The sequence below is a fragment of the Pecten maximus genome, chromosome 8 (genome assembly GCF_902652985.1).
Source record: "Pecten maximus chromosome 8, xPecMax1.1, whole genome shotgun sequence".
NCBI classification, from domain to species: domain Eukaryota; kingdom Metazoa; phylum Mollusca; class Bivalvia; order Pectinida; family Pectinidae; genus Pecten; species Pecten maximus.
Window position 1 is genome coordinate 16158877 of NC_047022.1, and position 16764 is coordinate 16175640.

Below are 16764 nucleotides of genomic sequence, written 5' to 3' on the forward strand. Positions count from 1 at the left end.
GCGTGATGAATATGATCGTAAATCCTGTCAATATATATAGGAACCCTGTGATGGTAGAGAATACTTAGTAGCCAGGTCATATCCCATAAACCTCCAATATGCTCCAAAGGCATAAGCATGGTTAACTTTGCTATGCTTTATTCTCATATGTATTAATCAACAATTTAAATGTTTGAATCTTTAAAATTATTATTTTTTGTTATAATTGTTATAATTTTTATTTATCAGCTATCAAGATTCTATCTTTGGTGTAATTTAAGCCGTCACTACATAAAAACCTCATGTTCTATATTAGTATTATTCAAATATACCTTTCACACGCGAACTACGCGAGAGGAATAAACAGTAGGTACATAGTTGGAAAGTTAGGATGATTGATGTTAAATTAAACTCATAGAGCAGGAAATTTCATAATTAGCTTCAATATGATCGATATTGGCTGTTGCGGTTGTACTTTCGAAGGTGCTATAAAATATTGCCCAGTTTTTGAAGCAATTAGCATATTTTACTTGATTATAACAATTTATCAAAAGAGATATCATATTTTGAAATAAAAGATATACTGAAAAACAGACGCCATATTTTAGAATCAACCATTTGTTACGGATCTTTTTTTAAACATAAATTATTGGATGAAGTTTAGGTGGCATTGAAAGACAATATATCAGCATTCCGTATCTACAGTGCGTTTTCAAGTAAGAAAAAGTTATACATGTATGTAAATGAAATAAAGGGCAATTGTAAATTTCTTTCATGAACATGTGTTTATACATTAATAAAACAAGGTTATGAAAGAAAGAGGTGTTGGTATGGGTGTATTTAAAGGTTACAGAGGGGCAGTGTCCGTCTTTAGGGCACAGCACATACATTGAAATGCAGCCTACATGTTCAAATCTTCATCTTATCCTACCACCTACTTATGTATCGTTCGTAATATTCACGGGAGAGAGGGGGTAATTTCGCGGTAATTTCGTTTTATAAGTGAGTGTTTAAATAACCAAGCATTTATCCCCAACTAATTAATATACGGTGAACAATAAATGTATAGTTATGTCTGTTTGCAGCTACAGTATGTTATCAATGAAGTTCTGTGTCAAATTAAATCCCGCAAAATAGCTGATACAGGGGCAACCACCTAATGTAAACTAATGCAAAATTAAACAGATATACAGTGTTTGAGGTCATTTAATCTGATAAGGTGACTATTTCGAATTTAGAACGCATAGAATCTACGATATTTCCCCACAAAAATATCGTCTATTTTCTATTGATATAATAATTATATGATGCTTTAAGGTCTAATGAAATGCGATTTTTGAGCTTTAGAAATCGGTTAGTAATTATTGGGGGAAAACTATTCAATACATTTAATATTATAGTGAAAACAAAACAATCGAAAGTGTTTTAATTTATTTTTTTCACTTTTAAAGATGTTTTCTGGAAAACTGGAGGTAGCTTATTTTCCACGTAAATATTGTTGATCCTAGGGCGCAAATATTTCTATTGTCGGTAGAAACAGCAACAGGCAATTCCGAGCATCAACTGTCTTAGATATTACAGCGTAGAGTTGATGGCATACCGAGCAAAACAGATGTAACTGCCAAGAGAGAGAAACAACACAGTAGATAATATTACTAGGAACGACATATGAATGCTATAAAAGTCACGCAATTCTCTTGTTGTTAGAATATACCTGGTATACACTTTATATCATTAGTCCTATGAGGCCAAGATATCATGTATCTGTCCATTCCTTTATTACCTGTCATTTGTCACAGAGAGCCCTGGCTCATTTGAGCGTTTCGCTCGACCGATCGCTAGCCTGTGTCCACCTCTGGTTGGTCAATATAACACCTGATGAATGCCAAAATCATTTACTATATGATCGTTACTTCGGTGAAGAATGACGTTCATTTAGAAAAAAAAGAGCACTTGTGTTAAACATCTTTGGGAATACTTCGTTTAACTATTCAGGAAGGTAGAAAGAGTTTGCGTTGGCAATAGGTGAGTATTAAAACGGATGCGGTATTTCTTGAAGTATTCCTATTTCTATATAAGAATATATGTTGTCATGCAATGGCTATAACGAAAACAAAATGAATACCAAGATATTTACTTTTATTTTCTTCGAATGGTCAAACAAGAGGGTTTTTTAAATGACTAATGTAATGAATTATTATTCCAATATTTATCTGCAGTAATCCAGCAGGGAACAAGAGGTTGTTTTGGGTTTTTTTTAATGTTACAACTAAGCACTTTATCGCCCATTATATACTAAATTTATAATAACGGCTTTACAAGGAATTTGAAGCTGAGTGATTTACTTTGGGGTTTTTTAAAGTATATTTACCAAAAACAAGAACATAGAAAATGCTTTCAAATATACAACACCAAACGTGTAAATGGGTGTAAGAGGTAGAGGCTATATAGTGCTCTGTCTAGGGTAGGGACAATCTTTTGCTGCATTTGGCCGGGGTTATCCTGCTTTTTAACATGTCACGTTAGAGCCTATTAAGCTACTAAGAGCGGTTGCCGATCATGGCACTTCACTGAAGAGGCACCAAAGGAGACATACCAAACTAGTCCGTGTCTTGGTCGAACCTACTTGACAAACTGACAATCTTTATAATACAACTTCCTGAATATCGGGAGTGGGCGCGTCAATGTACACCATGTCGGCTCTCTGTTGGTAAAAACGAAAACGTGGTATCCTCGGATAACATATCTATTAGACATCCTATCCTGCATTTTATCTTTATAAGAAGTGCAACCCTCGCAGATTTTAGAAAGTCAATTTATGGATTGTTGTCCGCTTACGTGGTTTTTAATTCTGCCTTCTTCACAAGGGTTTCCCCTTTCTCAAAAATTCTCGTCAAGGTTTATCCAAGGGATAATGATGTAAGTGTTTGATATACTGCGAACATGTGCATTTTAGCGATAACCTTATTTCAGCGCCTAAATTATGATTGCGTTAATTACACCTTTGTATACACTGTATGTGAAAAAATGGCATTGGTGCGCAAACTTAGCATTACGCTTATGTGTTAAAATTTGGCTTTGCGCTAAGATTTGTGTACGCCAAAATCAGTTCGTCCACAGTATACCTATTTTTATGTTACATATTTATCGCCATAAAAAAGCAAAGAACATACAATGTAATATCTTTATATACAATATTTAACTATATGATATGATAAACCATCACTTAACTTGAATATGATAACATAATTACAATACCGATTATTCATGTAAAGCAATACATATGCAGGAGTATTTACAGGAGGAATGATCTCAGAGAAACTCTAGGAAAGATAAACATAAGTTTTAGATATATGAACAATCTACTGATTATTTTCTATAACATTACGTCATATGAAAAAATACGGCCAAAATCAAACTTTTAACTGGGAAAGCGAAAATATTGCTTAAACTTTAGTTTTTGTTTTAAAACAGCATATTTCATTTTCATTTTTATTTATCAACTAGATACAACATATATTAATTAAGCTTTCTTTTATTTCATTTTATTTCCAGAAGCATTTACTTTTATTAAAGTTTTCCCATGTCGGTAATTCAAAATGATAAATCATACTCTTCTAACCGTGTAATCATTAAAATTCAGGACCATGTGTCGCTATCAATCACATTGCATCAGTTCAGGAAATATCGAAAGGGGTCCGCTTTTGATGGAGGAGGAGAAGAGAAAATTCAATAAATTGTAATAAATTTTATGATGACGTATTTTGCAGGAAATAGTTAAAAATATAACATACAGTATATTTCCACTTGATTTAACGACCTAACGATTGAAGATGCTATATACAATTGCATTTAGCGGACGTCAGTGCATACCACCAATCATAAAAGTTTTGGTTGTCATGTGACTCCATGACGACATTAAGTACCATATCATTCAATTGACTATCAGAAAATTTCCATTGACAATAATATTTTTATTTATTTTTCTTCTTATTATTGATGTTAGAAATGCAAAAAAAAAGTAGTCGATAAAGGAATATGGTAATTTATCAAAAGATCGTAAATAATGATTAAAAATACTTTGAAAAGGAAATACGAGGGCTGATTGATAAGTTATGAGTCTCGTATTGAAGGAGGTACTCAAGGATGTCCTCTTAAAGTCCTACCAGGTAGGACTGGTATCATTTGGTTAGATCAGACTTTCATCAATTTCCAAAACTTCAGGCACCCATTATCGGTCCGATGATGACGTCATGCATGCAGTGGATGACTTTCTGAACAGTCAAGAGAAGTGGATCTATAAAAGTGGCATTGAGGCCCTTAAACACTGTTGGCAAAAGTGTATAGATACTGAACGGGATTATGTTGAAAAATAATACAATACGTCCGGCAAAATTCAAATCCTTCAATATGAGGCTCAAAACTTATCAACCAGTCCTCGTACAATGCATGATACAATGCTGGCAGTACTGTAATTTGTAAATTCAATTATTAAATTAAAGATCATAGCAATCGATAATAAAATATACTTAACTGGTATCGCCAGTTCTGTTTTCCTCTGTTCAATACAAAACATATTTTAAATATTAGAAATTAAATAAAAAACATTTAAGTGTTCTGATTTATACGGTAATATTATGTAGGATGTGATATTTAGATAACTCCGTTTAGCTTATGTTAGATATAGCATTTACATATATATGAAATATAACACATATATATGTAACACCTTGAGCATACACCTGCCTGGCTGTCATCATTAAATAAGACATCGAGTGTCGACATCCACGCGAAACACTGTCCTTACGGTCACGCATGTATGCCTTTATTACATACATATATATTCACATTCAGCGAATACACATTTTTTCATTGAAATGTCCCCACCAATAATTGATATGTATGAAGATGTGACAATTTTCTGACCATAACCTGTCAGGCCTCGCTTCCCCTATCATAATTCAATGTAGCATGTCCCATAGATATGCAATACATTTGATAACTAAACAGGATATATACCCTATAAGACCTCTGTCATATTATTTTATACAGAAATTTCACAATCACAAGGTATTAGAGTCTTGCGTATTTTACACGTTTGAACTAAGTATAATGGTTACATGACACTGTAACCCATGCTTATCATGCAGTCAACTTTTTTCTTCAACATTTTATCTTTCGCTTAAGTTTTTCCATAACAGTCATCGATTGATCCTCACTTTTTTTAAATTTCTGTAATTGTAATCAAAATCATTTTAAGATGGATGTTTTATTTTTGATATTATTAGATATGATGAGAACAGGATACACTTAATCATCGAACTCATATGCCGGTGAAAAAAAGAAAAAATAGGGCCAACGCAAGGACATGATTTTATAGTACCCTACATTGGGGGCATAGGATTTCTTTTTAGAATTGCAATCTAGTCTTTACCAAATTAAGAAGAATACATTTCAAGAAAATGTTTTCAAAGTTATCTTCATTATGATATATTTCCGCTATTATAACCTAGTATCTTATGCGTAATCATTGCACACCAATTTTAGAATTTTTTAAACCGTTATTGAAATATTAAATAATTCATTGAATATGCTGAAACTCAATCTTATACCCGTTCGTCCTATTTAATGACCCCTTATGTGGTTTCATTGTCGTTTTCTTATGTAGACTACCGATCTTCAATCCTTTTCAACTAATCTCGGCCAGTTTTCAAAACAGTAAATGCATGTTTTTACGATCAAGATAAAACTTTATAGATTTGTATATATTAATAAAACTAACTTATACATATAAAAAATTGGAAGAATATTGTATTAAAAACATTTAAATTCTAAAGCCGATTTCAAGGAATCAATGTATTTTGAAATCGCAGTAATTTGAGGAATTGTTGTCCTTTTTGCCTTATTATTGAATGTGAATGTCTGAGAAGTTTATATTTCCCAGTTTTATGTGGTTACAGTGTGTGTTGATATCAATTCCTATTACTTGATTACAACGTCAATGTTCTGTGTGTACAATATACAGCTGTTAATACATAATTGCATGGGCCTAAATTATCATATGAATAATAATATTGATATTTACATACATTCGTGCATGATTTACACTCACCGGTCATTAATAACAGGCAGCTGGCGTAAATGATTGACAGGAGGCAGGGTTATGTGTGCACATCCCCCGATATTTGACATATTTTACTGCGAATCATTGGGTGCAGTTAGAAACACATATACACTTACAAAAACAGTTGCCTGCAGTTTTCTTGTGCAATCCAATCTTTCTTCTTCACAAAGACGTTATTTTGTATTTCGTTTATGATGTATACAGTTATCTCTTGTTTGAGGACTTACAAAAGATATACATGGTATTACTATCTTTAAAGACACATTGAAGATAGATACACAAGAGCCAAAATGAATTAAATGCAACATACAGCCGTTGTGTCGTTCTGGAAATCCACATTGAAGCTAATGGTCTACAGCGACCATCAAAAACTACAAAAACTTGAAAGAGGTCAAATTAAATAGCAAAATCTTGGTGGGGAGGTGTAAAGGTATTTAAAGATTTTTTTGGGTGAAGTTTAAATTTGTAATAGAAGCTTAAATCACGAAAACAACCGGAAACATTAATAAGGAGAACAGTCATCAAGACATACATATATATGAAATTATATTCTTAAATGTCAAATCATTTTAAATATAAGCTGCCAGCAATCAAGGTAACACTCTGGTAACTGTATTTACAACAAATGCCATGTTATATATAAGCTGTCTGTCAGAATAAAACCATTGTATTCATGTCATGATTTGCTGACATTAACACACCCAAAATTACCGTTGGACTTTTTTCTTTTTTTTTTTAGAAATTATATGCTTCCTCAATGCCCAATGTTTCTTCATAGACCTGCACAGTCCTGTACCAGTCGACAACAGGAAATTTAATGTGCCTGACATCAACATTGTTTTTGTCCATCAGATATCAGACTTATTTTTGTTCAAAATGTTTAAATATGATTTTTGTATAATAAATCATGTTTCAGGTTTTTGTATGAGGTATGGCTAAGCTACAAACTTTGATGTTGGTCGTTTTCATTGCTGTTTGTTGTACACTGGCCAACTCACAAGTTCTGACATCTGTCCCGAGGAACGTGGCATCGACCACACGCATCAGGGGTCCACAGAATGTACAGGGAGCAGACAGAAAGAGACGTAAGTCTGCCTTAGACAGAGCACCTCAAAACTTATCAACCAACTGGACATCTATCCGAATTATCTTTGAGAGAGAGAGAGACAGAGAGAGAGAGAGACAGAGAGACAGAGAGACAGAGACAGACAGACAGACAGACAGACAGACAGAGACAGAGACAGACACACAGACAGACAGACAGAGATAGATAGCGACAGACACACAGATGCAGATAGCGACAGACACACAGAGACAGATAGCGACAGACACACGGAGACAGATAGACAGAAAGGCAGAGACAGACAGCGACACAGACAGAGAGAAAGTAAAGAAAACGAAAACACGAAAAGAAAAAATGAAAGGGTAATTAGTAAGAGTTATATAACCAGATCAATGCTGGCATTTTTTATGTCAATAAAATCTTAAAGTCTTGAGATGAAAGCACAAATCATTGTTCTATAAACCATATCAAATAACAGATTCAACACATTTCTTTACTTTTTATGGAAAAGTAAGGAAACTAAATTTGGCTTACGTACAGTAGTATTAATTGATTTAGTATATTCTTTGCAAATACGTCTTTTTTGAGAAAACGATTTTGTCAAATAATAAATATATTCTAATGGTCTATCCTTTTCTCCTAATATGTATGTTATTTGTTTTCTTTATTTTAGTCGGATGCGTTCTACAACCAGTTCCAAACTCAATAAATAAGTATCGAGTGCACTTGTTCTCCCTCGGAACATCTCTAGACTTCTACTGTGCACAAGGAACTATATTTTACCCTGACAAATGTGCCTGTGATTGGCCAAAAGACAGGAACAGTAAGTGACTTGTACCGCTTTAACGATTTGGTTTGTGGTTGTTGAGGAACGACGCCTCTGTGTCACTTTCTGCTACACAGTGACCTGGAGAAGCGTCTTGTGGTAATGGTGAAGGGCGATTTATAGATAGATTATGCATTATGAGTGAACGCCCAACCACTTCTTCTACATACCTTTTTAATAACTTATTCAAATATGCAGGTTTTTCATGTGACATAAATATACTGGTATGTTGTATTACTGTAATTATCATAAATGTATATTCCTTTCCAAGATTGATTTCAATGTTGTATTCGGCAGTGTTGAAGTATGATCACATTGCTAAACACGGATTCATTTTTAGATGATCTTAAGTAAATAACAAATTGTCTGTTACTTGGAACGTGCTTTACTATAACGAGAGTGAGTTATATGATATTCTCCTTTAGCCTTAATACTGTTTTACTTCATTAAATGGCATACCTCTATCGCCTTTCACCTGGTTAATCTAACCTTATTTCCTAATCTCTAACTTTATGATGTCCTTTTTATTGTAATTATATTCAGTAATTGGTCTGTTAATGGTGTAGATGTATGGGACATAATTTATCCCGTCATGTGTTAACATAGATGTTTTAACCATAATGTTATGTAGAACATGTGGTTCTTTTGAAGTATCAAATCAGTTTATGAGGTCATTTTTGTGTAGGAAAGCATACAAGCGTGAGGACAGTGGTGACTGTGTATGAGATTGTATGAACATATAGTTTGTAAAAACAAAGGTGAAGGATTGTTGGTATCTTATGTCACGAACTAATAAAATGGCTATATGTGACATTCGAATTTGCTGTGACATAATCCAAGAGTTCAAACAATTCATTTACGTACCTTGAGCGGAACCATTAGATAGGAAGTTGGCGCGTTGTAAGTGTCTTGGTTATTTGATAGACATATATACCGTGGCAGGCTTTTACTTACATATTATCAACAGTTGTATATGATAGTTTTTTCGCATCATAGTTTCCGCTTGTAAGGGCAATCAGGTGTGAACGTCCAGTATCGTAATGTAAGCTGACAGTTTTACGTCCCAACACGCGATTGTTTTATTAATATATACACGCTGGTCAGTCGTATCACGCCTGACCGAATACAGACAAACAATGCGAGTCGCATACTTCGGGAAAACGCAGAGGGCTAACTTGCAGCGTGAATTGTGTACATACACAAACTATATATTGACATGTTCCTTTCCTATCCATCAAGATAATATTGATTTATAGTATGTTTGATTGTTTTATTATCATATCGATTGATAACTTATGTATATACATATAATATATGTGTGTGTTGTGTAACATCTGTGTACATTATTATATGAACATGACAGTCTTAATGATATACTAATATAATAAATATTATATATGATGAGAAAACGTATAATGACTGATTATCACAAGAATTACAACCATTGTTATTTGTATTCAAAACACTATTTTTTACGATTGTTTTATATTATAACAATCAGTTATTGCTTGTCATATTTCAAAAGCAAGCAAGATACTTTACATTGCTGGACAATACCAAGAACTAGTAACTCATAATTAAGATTTTTTTTTTTGGAAACAACTCAACCAGCATTTTTACCTGTTTTCTGTAGTTGTTAGGGTTTTTTTCATGGTCGGTTATTTTTACATTTTATCGGGAATCATGTGACACTATTTTAGCCAATCTCAAGGTATACAAAAATGATTTCATAAAATATATATATATATGATAAAAACCATATGATTACTGATTGTTATAAACATTTACAAATGACAGACAATTGAACAACAAATTTAAACAAAAATACAATAATATGTATTGCTTATACTGAATAATTAATATAAAATTGCATCAAGCAGCTGTCGTATTAATACTTTGAATTTCAATATCCCCGTTATACTGTGTTCGAATTCGTGTATTTCTGGAATAATGAGGTGAGTGTCGGATATCAGCCTGACGCCCAATCGGACTAACCACCAACCAAATCGTTACCCATTCGTTGACCTATATATCTGACATATATGTGTCAGTTGATTTCAATAGATTTATAATAACTGTCTAAATACTTACTGACCTACCTATTTATACCAAATGATATATTTCTCATGTTCTAATTTTATTAAATGCATATTCGTGTGTACTTCCTTGAACTGATTTGTGTGGGAAATATATTTTTTATCAACGGATATCTAATTCAATGATCTACGACACCTAACCGCCTAGCCAGAAATACTCGCAGCTTATACCGCTGCGCCAAATCCACGTTCTTAAAAAATGAACGTTTCAATGTCGCAGTGATGGTCGGCCTGATACATGTACCTGACATGACGAAGGAAGACAATTTTTGTCAATGCAAGAGTAAAAAAATGGTCTTCCTTTGTCATTTGTATAACTATGTTATATATCTAATTATAACCACAATGTATCATATGTATTGCAGTTGTTGATCCGACGGTAAAGATTTGAATCACCTATCGTAGTTGTATTGTTTTGAATATATGGTCTATAGTAAGATATACTATTGACGTTTAATTCAGTTAACTAATTAGTAAACCTTCTTTGTGTAATCAAAGTATCTTTTTTCGTCAAAAATATATAAAATAGTAAGATTCTTTTATAACCCTATTGGGTTTAAATGTAGCATTCCTGCTGTACTACATCGGTCGAACCATGGTTACGAGGATTGCATTTACAAATCAATATAATTTAAAGTAGATTTACCAAGCTCTCGGAAATACATACTGTAATTTGGATATCAGTATTATACATGGAATGGGAGATAACTGCTATTGTTATGTCATTTCCAGTGGTGTTACCAGCCGTTCCAACAACCATTCGTCCCCAGACGAGGCCGTTCCCAGACCGGACTGTAAGACCTGGACGTCGACCAGTTATTGACAATGTCCGCCCATTTATGACCACCACACCTGAACGTAAGGTTATTCATCCGTGACGTGATTGCGCCTTCCATGATATTCTCCTTAACAACTCTTTAACTTCTGTTCCTGATTCCTTCAGGTTTTGCTTTTGGTTCATCAGAAAAAACTCATTGAGCATAATATTATCGGGTGTGATAGGTTTTCTTCACTTGAGTACATATAAACATATAAGCATTCACACTGAAAACGTAATTTATTTGACTTTTCATCATCAAATTATCATTTAAATTTCCCGAATCAATCCTATTTTCATTGCATTCTCTTCATCTCTTCAAACATTTATATATTTATATATTTTTTGTCAGGAAAAAGATGTCCATTATCAAAGTTTTAAGCAATTGATTGGTTTTAAATCCTTCAAGTCGGTAATGCACACATAGTGGGTCACCTTTGAAACATTACATTTTTCATTGATAATAAAGAGGACCATAAAAACATAAACTTAAAATGGTTTGAAGCCTGATATTATTAAATGACATCTATATTGTGAGGAAATATTCTAAATGTTGCTTATTGCAGCATGCAGATTCCGTGCCGACCCTGACAGGAACTTCTATCAGGAGTTTGTCATTGGATTCGGGTGGAGCAAACGCCCATGTCCTATCGGTACCCTGTACAGAGAGGAGTCGTGTAAATGTGATGACATAGCCCCCGTATCTACTTTACGTAAGTATAGCCTTATCGCTATCTTGTCGCTTTTGCGAAGAAGAAATTGCAGTGAAATGACCGTACACTATTTGGTGGGTCTATTGTTCCTCTTTAGAATGATGTAATACAATTAGGAATGAAATATTGCTCATTGATACAAATTCTACTTAACTTTCATTGAACATTGTTCGTCATTAAATTATCATCTGAATCTTTAACGAGATAGATAAATAAATTTCTTTGACAGGAACCACATGAATTATACATTATCTTTTTTTTACATATATATATTCGCCTTCTTTTCACATTTAATGTTCCATTGTTATTCATGTTATGTCACAATTAAAATGAAAATTCGTAAATACATGCGATAACATTTCTATTAAGATACTATCTAGATACAACAAACGATTATTTTAAATCACATCACATAAAAGCTTTATTAACTAAAACTTGTCTGAATCAGGATGACGAATTGATGTGATGTTGTATGTCTTAATATATGTGCATAAGTATGTGTCTGTACGTGCTGGTTGGCTAGCAGAAGCATTTGAGCAGAATCCTTCACATTTGATATTTTATTAAATTAATTTTTTATAGGATACAGAAAGAATAATTTATATATTATCTTAGGCAATTTATATATTATAACGTCCCGTACTTTTTAAATCATGATTTCGTAGATATCCTTGTACGATGCCAGAATTTTCGAAACCTGTTCACACGCTAATTGGTTCCATTGTCTTCACTTTAGTTCACATTTTTTCATATTTTGCCTCGTTTTGTCGATTTGGTCGAGTTGGAATCAGGGTTTCCTTTTGATGTCGGTATTCTCTGTTTTTGTTCTATAGGATGCCGAGCAGAGCTGTACGTCCCATTCGATGTTATGCCAATAGCCGATGGTGCCGGCACCAGCATTCCCATTGGTAACAACGGTAACGTTGATTCTGTTGCCAATGCTGGACGATTTGACGGTAGTGGACGTCTAACTATCTGGATGTACTCAAACATGGATTTTGGCGAACTGTTGACGATTAACCTGAGATTCTATGACTTTCCAGGAGGACAAGAAGAGCAAGTTTTAGTTTCGAATTGCTTTGACAAGGAACTTGGTTCCATTGAGATTGCAACACGTCCGCGAAAGAAGGAAGTTGTATTCCGTGGTAACACGGCTCAATCTGGACCAGTAGAAATAGCTCTTCCTTATCAGGTCAGTTTATGTGTATTTTCACTGGAATTTGAACCAATTTGTCAAGGCTGTTATAAGTCTCCATATGTATAGTAAAATGAAGCCCTTATTGACTAAGGATCAGTTGGATCAGACAGCAACAACAAAGTTATATATGCTTTTCCTATTGTTCATGACCACGATTTATTCTGTTCTTAAATGCGCTATGTCTACATTATGTGATTACATAGCGAACAGTTATTACATAAAACTCAACATTTATCATGCTATTTATTCATCATATTTTGTTATTGATTGATTGATTGATTGATTATTAGAATATCATTCCAGCAAAGTTAATTATATTTATGTCACGTTCAATTCAGATTTACATCTGCCACCTGTTTGGAATGTTTCTCGGCATGATTAAAAATTGCTAAAAAAAATATTTAAATATAGATTAAAAATTCAATTTTAATGTTTGACTATGCTTCTACACTATTAATCGATCGATCATATAACGCCATTCATTTGATTATAAAACAAATTTCATTCATACGCCATAAAATAATTAGTATCAAGATTAATTATCATTAAATGACGACAAGATCAAATGAAAATTTACTGACGCAATGAAAGAGATGCAAATGGGGGTATTTTACCAATTAGATATTTCTTCCTTCAGGAGAAAATGTGGAAGAATGTGACGTATGCTTATGACGGGTCCACACTTACTGGAAAGGTTAATGGCGAAGAAAAATCTATTCCCCTCAGAGGTAGGTCAAATGGCAGAGGTCATGTCGTTCGTGTTTTAAAATTAGCACATGTATAAATCAATCAAGGGTTGCCATATCTGTATAACTGAGATATATACATGCCTTATTATGTGAATCTTAATTACCCTTCAAACACTGTAAATGATCACGTCAGATATTTAAACATGAACCGCTCCTGGTAAAATAATAAATCAACGTTTTCTCGGTTAAACGTTCATGATGTCGTTTTGAGTATTCCACGGTTCGTCGGTAAAGCTATAAATATTTGACCTTTTGTAGAAACTGACACATTTCATTGAAAAATATTGATATTTTTTGCTTTTGCTTCTAGGAAACCTCGATATCAGATTTAGTGGATTTGAAATCGGGATGTGCAACGGGCGCGGATATGTCGGCTATGTGGATGAGGTGAGTAATCTCAATGTTATATTCATTTTACTTTCTTTAACGCTGTTACTTTACTTCCAAACATATGTAAACTCGGTATTTGATCACAACAGATGCATATATAATAGAAATATGGAAAAGAGCAATTTGCAAGAATGGAAAAATACATTTGGATGAACATCGAATATTTTTTCAAAATGTAAATAAAAACGGAAAGGAATCTGTCTTCCTTAGTGGAATAATCTTTTAAAAATATTTCTATTCATTTCAAAAATATTTTCAAATAAATAGACAAGCAATGCGTAATCCATAGAACGTTTGTATGGTAATATGTATTTATATTTGTAATGTAAATAACGGATAATGCTTTCATAATTTAATACTGTACTTTAAGTTCATATATGCTTGTTAATTTGTGTATTTCATGTTTACTTTTTAAGGAGACAGCATACGATTTGCAATCTATTAAAATCTCTTTAATAAATAAACAGTTAGTTTAGTTATTTAATTTTCATACATTTTAATTTATTAATAATATTAAATATCTTTCTATTTATTAAACTATATATTTATTTATTTCAGTTGAGAGTATACAGATGTGTGAATCACTTTGGACTAACAAGACCTAATAACAATTTTGGATTTACGAGACGAGTGATATAGTGAATTATTCATATTTAGAAAGTGTTTTAATATTTTTGTCATGTTATTAATTGATAGTGAACATTCAAATTCCATAAAACGCTGTCATAGGTGTAGGCAGCAAGCGAAATTGCACCTGAAAGATGTACATAAACAAAGAGAGTTTTGCTACGTGACATTTCACACCGATATTTGCTGTAGGTGACTCAATGAAATATGATATAATAATCTGACTTAAGATATGTTCTTTTGACGATAATAATTAACAGTGTGTCTTTATTACTGGAATTATCCGATAAACCGTCGAGATTATCTAATCATGTCAGTACTTATCCGATGGTCCTGATTCCCAGTTAGTGGTCAAAAGATCCGATTACTCTTTTATTATACAACATAGTCCCATATCCCCCAGTCTAATTTTTCAGCCAGTCTAGCAGAGGACGCCGAAGACTGAATTATCGAGGGCTGCCCTGTTGGTGCAGAGGGTAGGGCGTATAAACATTTACGGTTAGACCTCTCAAATACCTTTTCCTCCTATGTTTATGTAGGTATCTGTTATTTCTTCGATGTTTGAAATTCCTACCCCCCTCCCCATTCCTTACATAAACCAAGTTTAAAAAAAAAAACTGTCAATGAAAATTACATATTATGTGTGAGAGATTGGTAAACTAAATATTCTTTTGAATTTTATTACTCAAAATGACATGTTGTTGATATACCGAGGTACAATCAAAATCATACACAACGTTACTAATTTTACGCCGGGATATGTCATAAGGGGTGACTTTATTAAGCAATTGAATGGTTTGACCATGGATATACTCAATAAATACGAAAATATATGGTGCAGTATGAGTATGAATTCTTCCTCATAGGAGCAAGCTTTTTAACGATGTCCTGTATGGTAAAAGTAATTTCATACAAACTGTTCATCAAGTTACTTTTATAACTTAACATGACATTGATACATAATCTGAACAGTATATGTGCATCCAATGTAATCGTAATATAGAATTGTAACAGACTGGCTCTAGGATGTATTAGTGCTTAAGCATAATATATCAGATACATAACGAAACTTCATTTTACCGATCATTAATAAGGTAATGCATTCAGCGTGAAATTCGCTGAAATGAAATTACTGCTAAAAGATTACGTTCACAGTATGTATCCTATTTCATCAGGTCATGTGATGCTTTTTTCGCAATCATTGCCGTAGCAATCTTTATATTGCATGTTAGCATACTGTTCAGGGAACTTCATTAAGATACAATTCCTTGTATATCTTATATATAACACCAAATTAAATGTCAGGGAAAAATAAGTTTATTGTGTCGATAAGTTTCTTTTCAGTAAGATTGACGTTTAAATGCATTAGCCTGTACATATATGTAGTTACTTATATCTGTATAATGTATATAGCACTACTGTTCATTTGTATGTTTTAAATGTACATATATGTATATGTCCTTGATGCTTCAAATGTCGAATAACGTGCTTGTTTAATACAATGCCATAAGCAGTGTCTCAGCAGATTGTTTTATCTGTAATAAGCATTTGAGTGACAAACTGATTACCACGTGTACAATTTGGACCTAGATTCATTAACACTGATCTATATTTTTGATATGTGTTATTGTTCAATCAACTTACTGGTAAATTTCTACTTAAAGATTGTTTTCATTTTTACGTTGTAACATAATATGATCATCAATGTTTCATACGGGACATGTGTGTATGAACAGAAATAGGATGGTTTCGTGGAGTAAATAAAGTTCATACTATATACTAGTCCTGTTGAATTGATTTGTTTCTTTTTTGTGTATGTCAAAAGACATTCCTAAAATCAACCTATGATACATAGACATGTAACCTTTACATCATATTCGATTAATATTTTTCATAGTTTTACCTCGGAAATAATGAATATCACAAGTTCATATAAAAATCAACACATGATAAGCATAATTCGGACGTTTTGCTCCTTTCCTAAAACGATCAGAAGAAATGCTAAGCTCATGTTCATACTTAATCTCCGTTACGGAATGATAATTAGGTAAACGACCTGCGAGACAAATTGATGACAGGTATTACTGTAATCGTACTTAGTTTGACGCATTGATGAATTAGTGAGCCCCAATCACTTCCTTTAGAAACAGTATATATAGAATGTTATTAGCACAATCCTAAT

The 16764-nt window shown here is 33.0% G+C and overlaps 1 protein-coding gene across 1 annotated transcript; it reads left to right on the forward strand.

Moving 5' to 3' along the window:
• Positions 1-1830: 1830 nt before the first annotated feature.
• Positions 1831-16365, forward strand: LOC117332732 (shell matrix protein-like). Its single transcript, XM_033891755.1, has 9 exons — positions 1831-2004; positions 7020-7188; positions 7840-7989; positions 10821-10946; positions 11472-11618; positions 12452-12810; positions 13454-13544; positions 13876-13952; positions 14514-16365. Exons 2-9 carry the CDS (start codon positions 7035-7037, stop codon positions 14592-14594), a joined length of 1185 nt encoding a protein of 394 aa, XP_033747646.1. The 5' UTR covers positions 1831-2004; positions 7020-7034; the 3' UTR covers positions 14595-16365.
• Positions 16366-16764: the final 399 nt, after the last annotated feature.

Coding starts and splice junctions, on each gene's coding strand:
- LOC117332732 (XM_033891755.1), top strand. CDS start 7,035: ATGGCTAAGCTACAAACTTTGATGTTGGTCGTTTTCATTGCTGTTTGT. Junction 10,947..11,471: donor TATGACCACCACACCTGAAC/GTAAGGTTATTC, acceptor TGCTTATTGCAG/CATGCAGATTCCGTGCCGAC. Junction 13,953..14,513: donor ATGTCGGCTATGTGGATGAG/GTGAGTAATCTC, acceptor TATTTATTTCAG/TTGAGAGTATACAGATGTGT.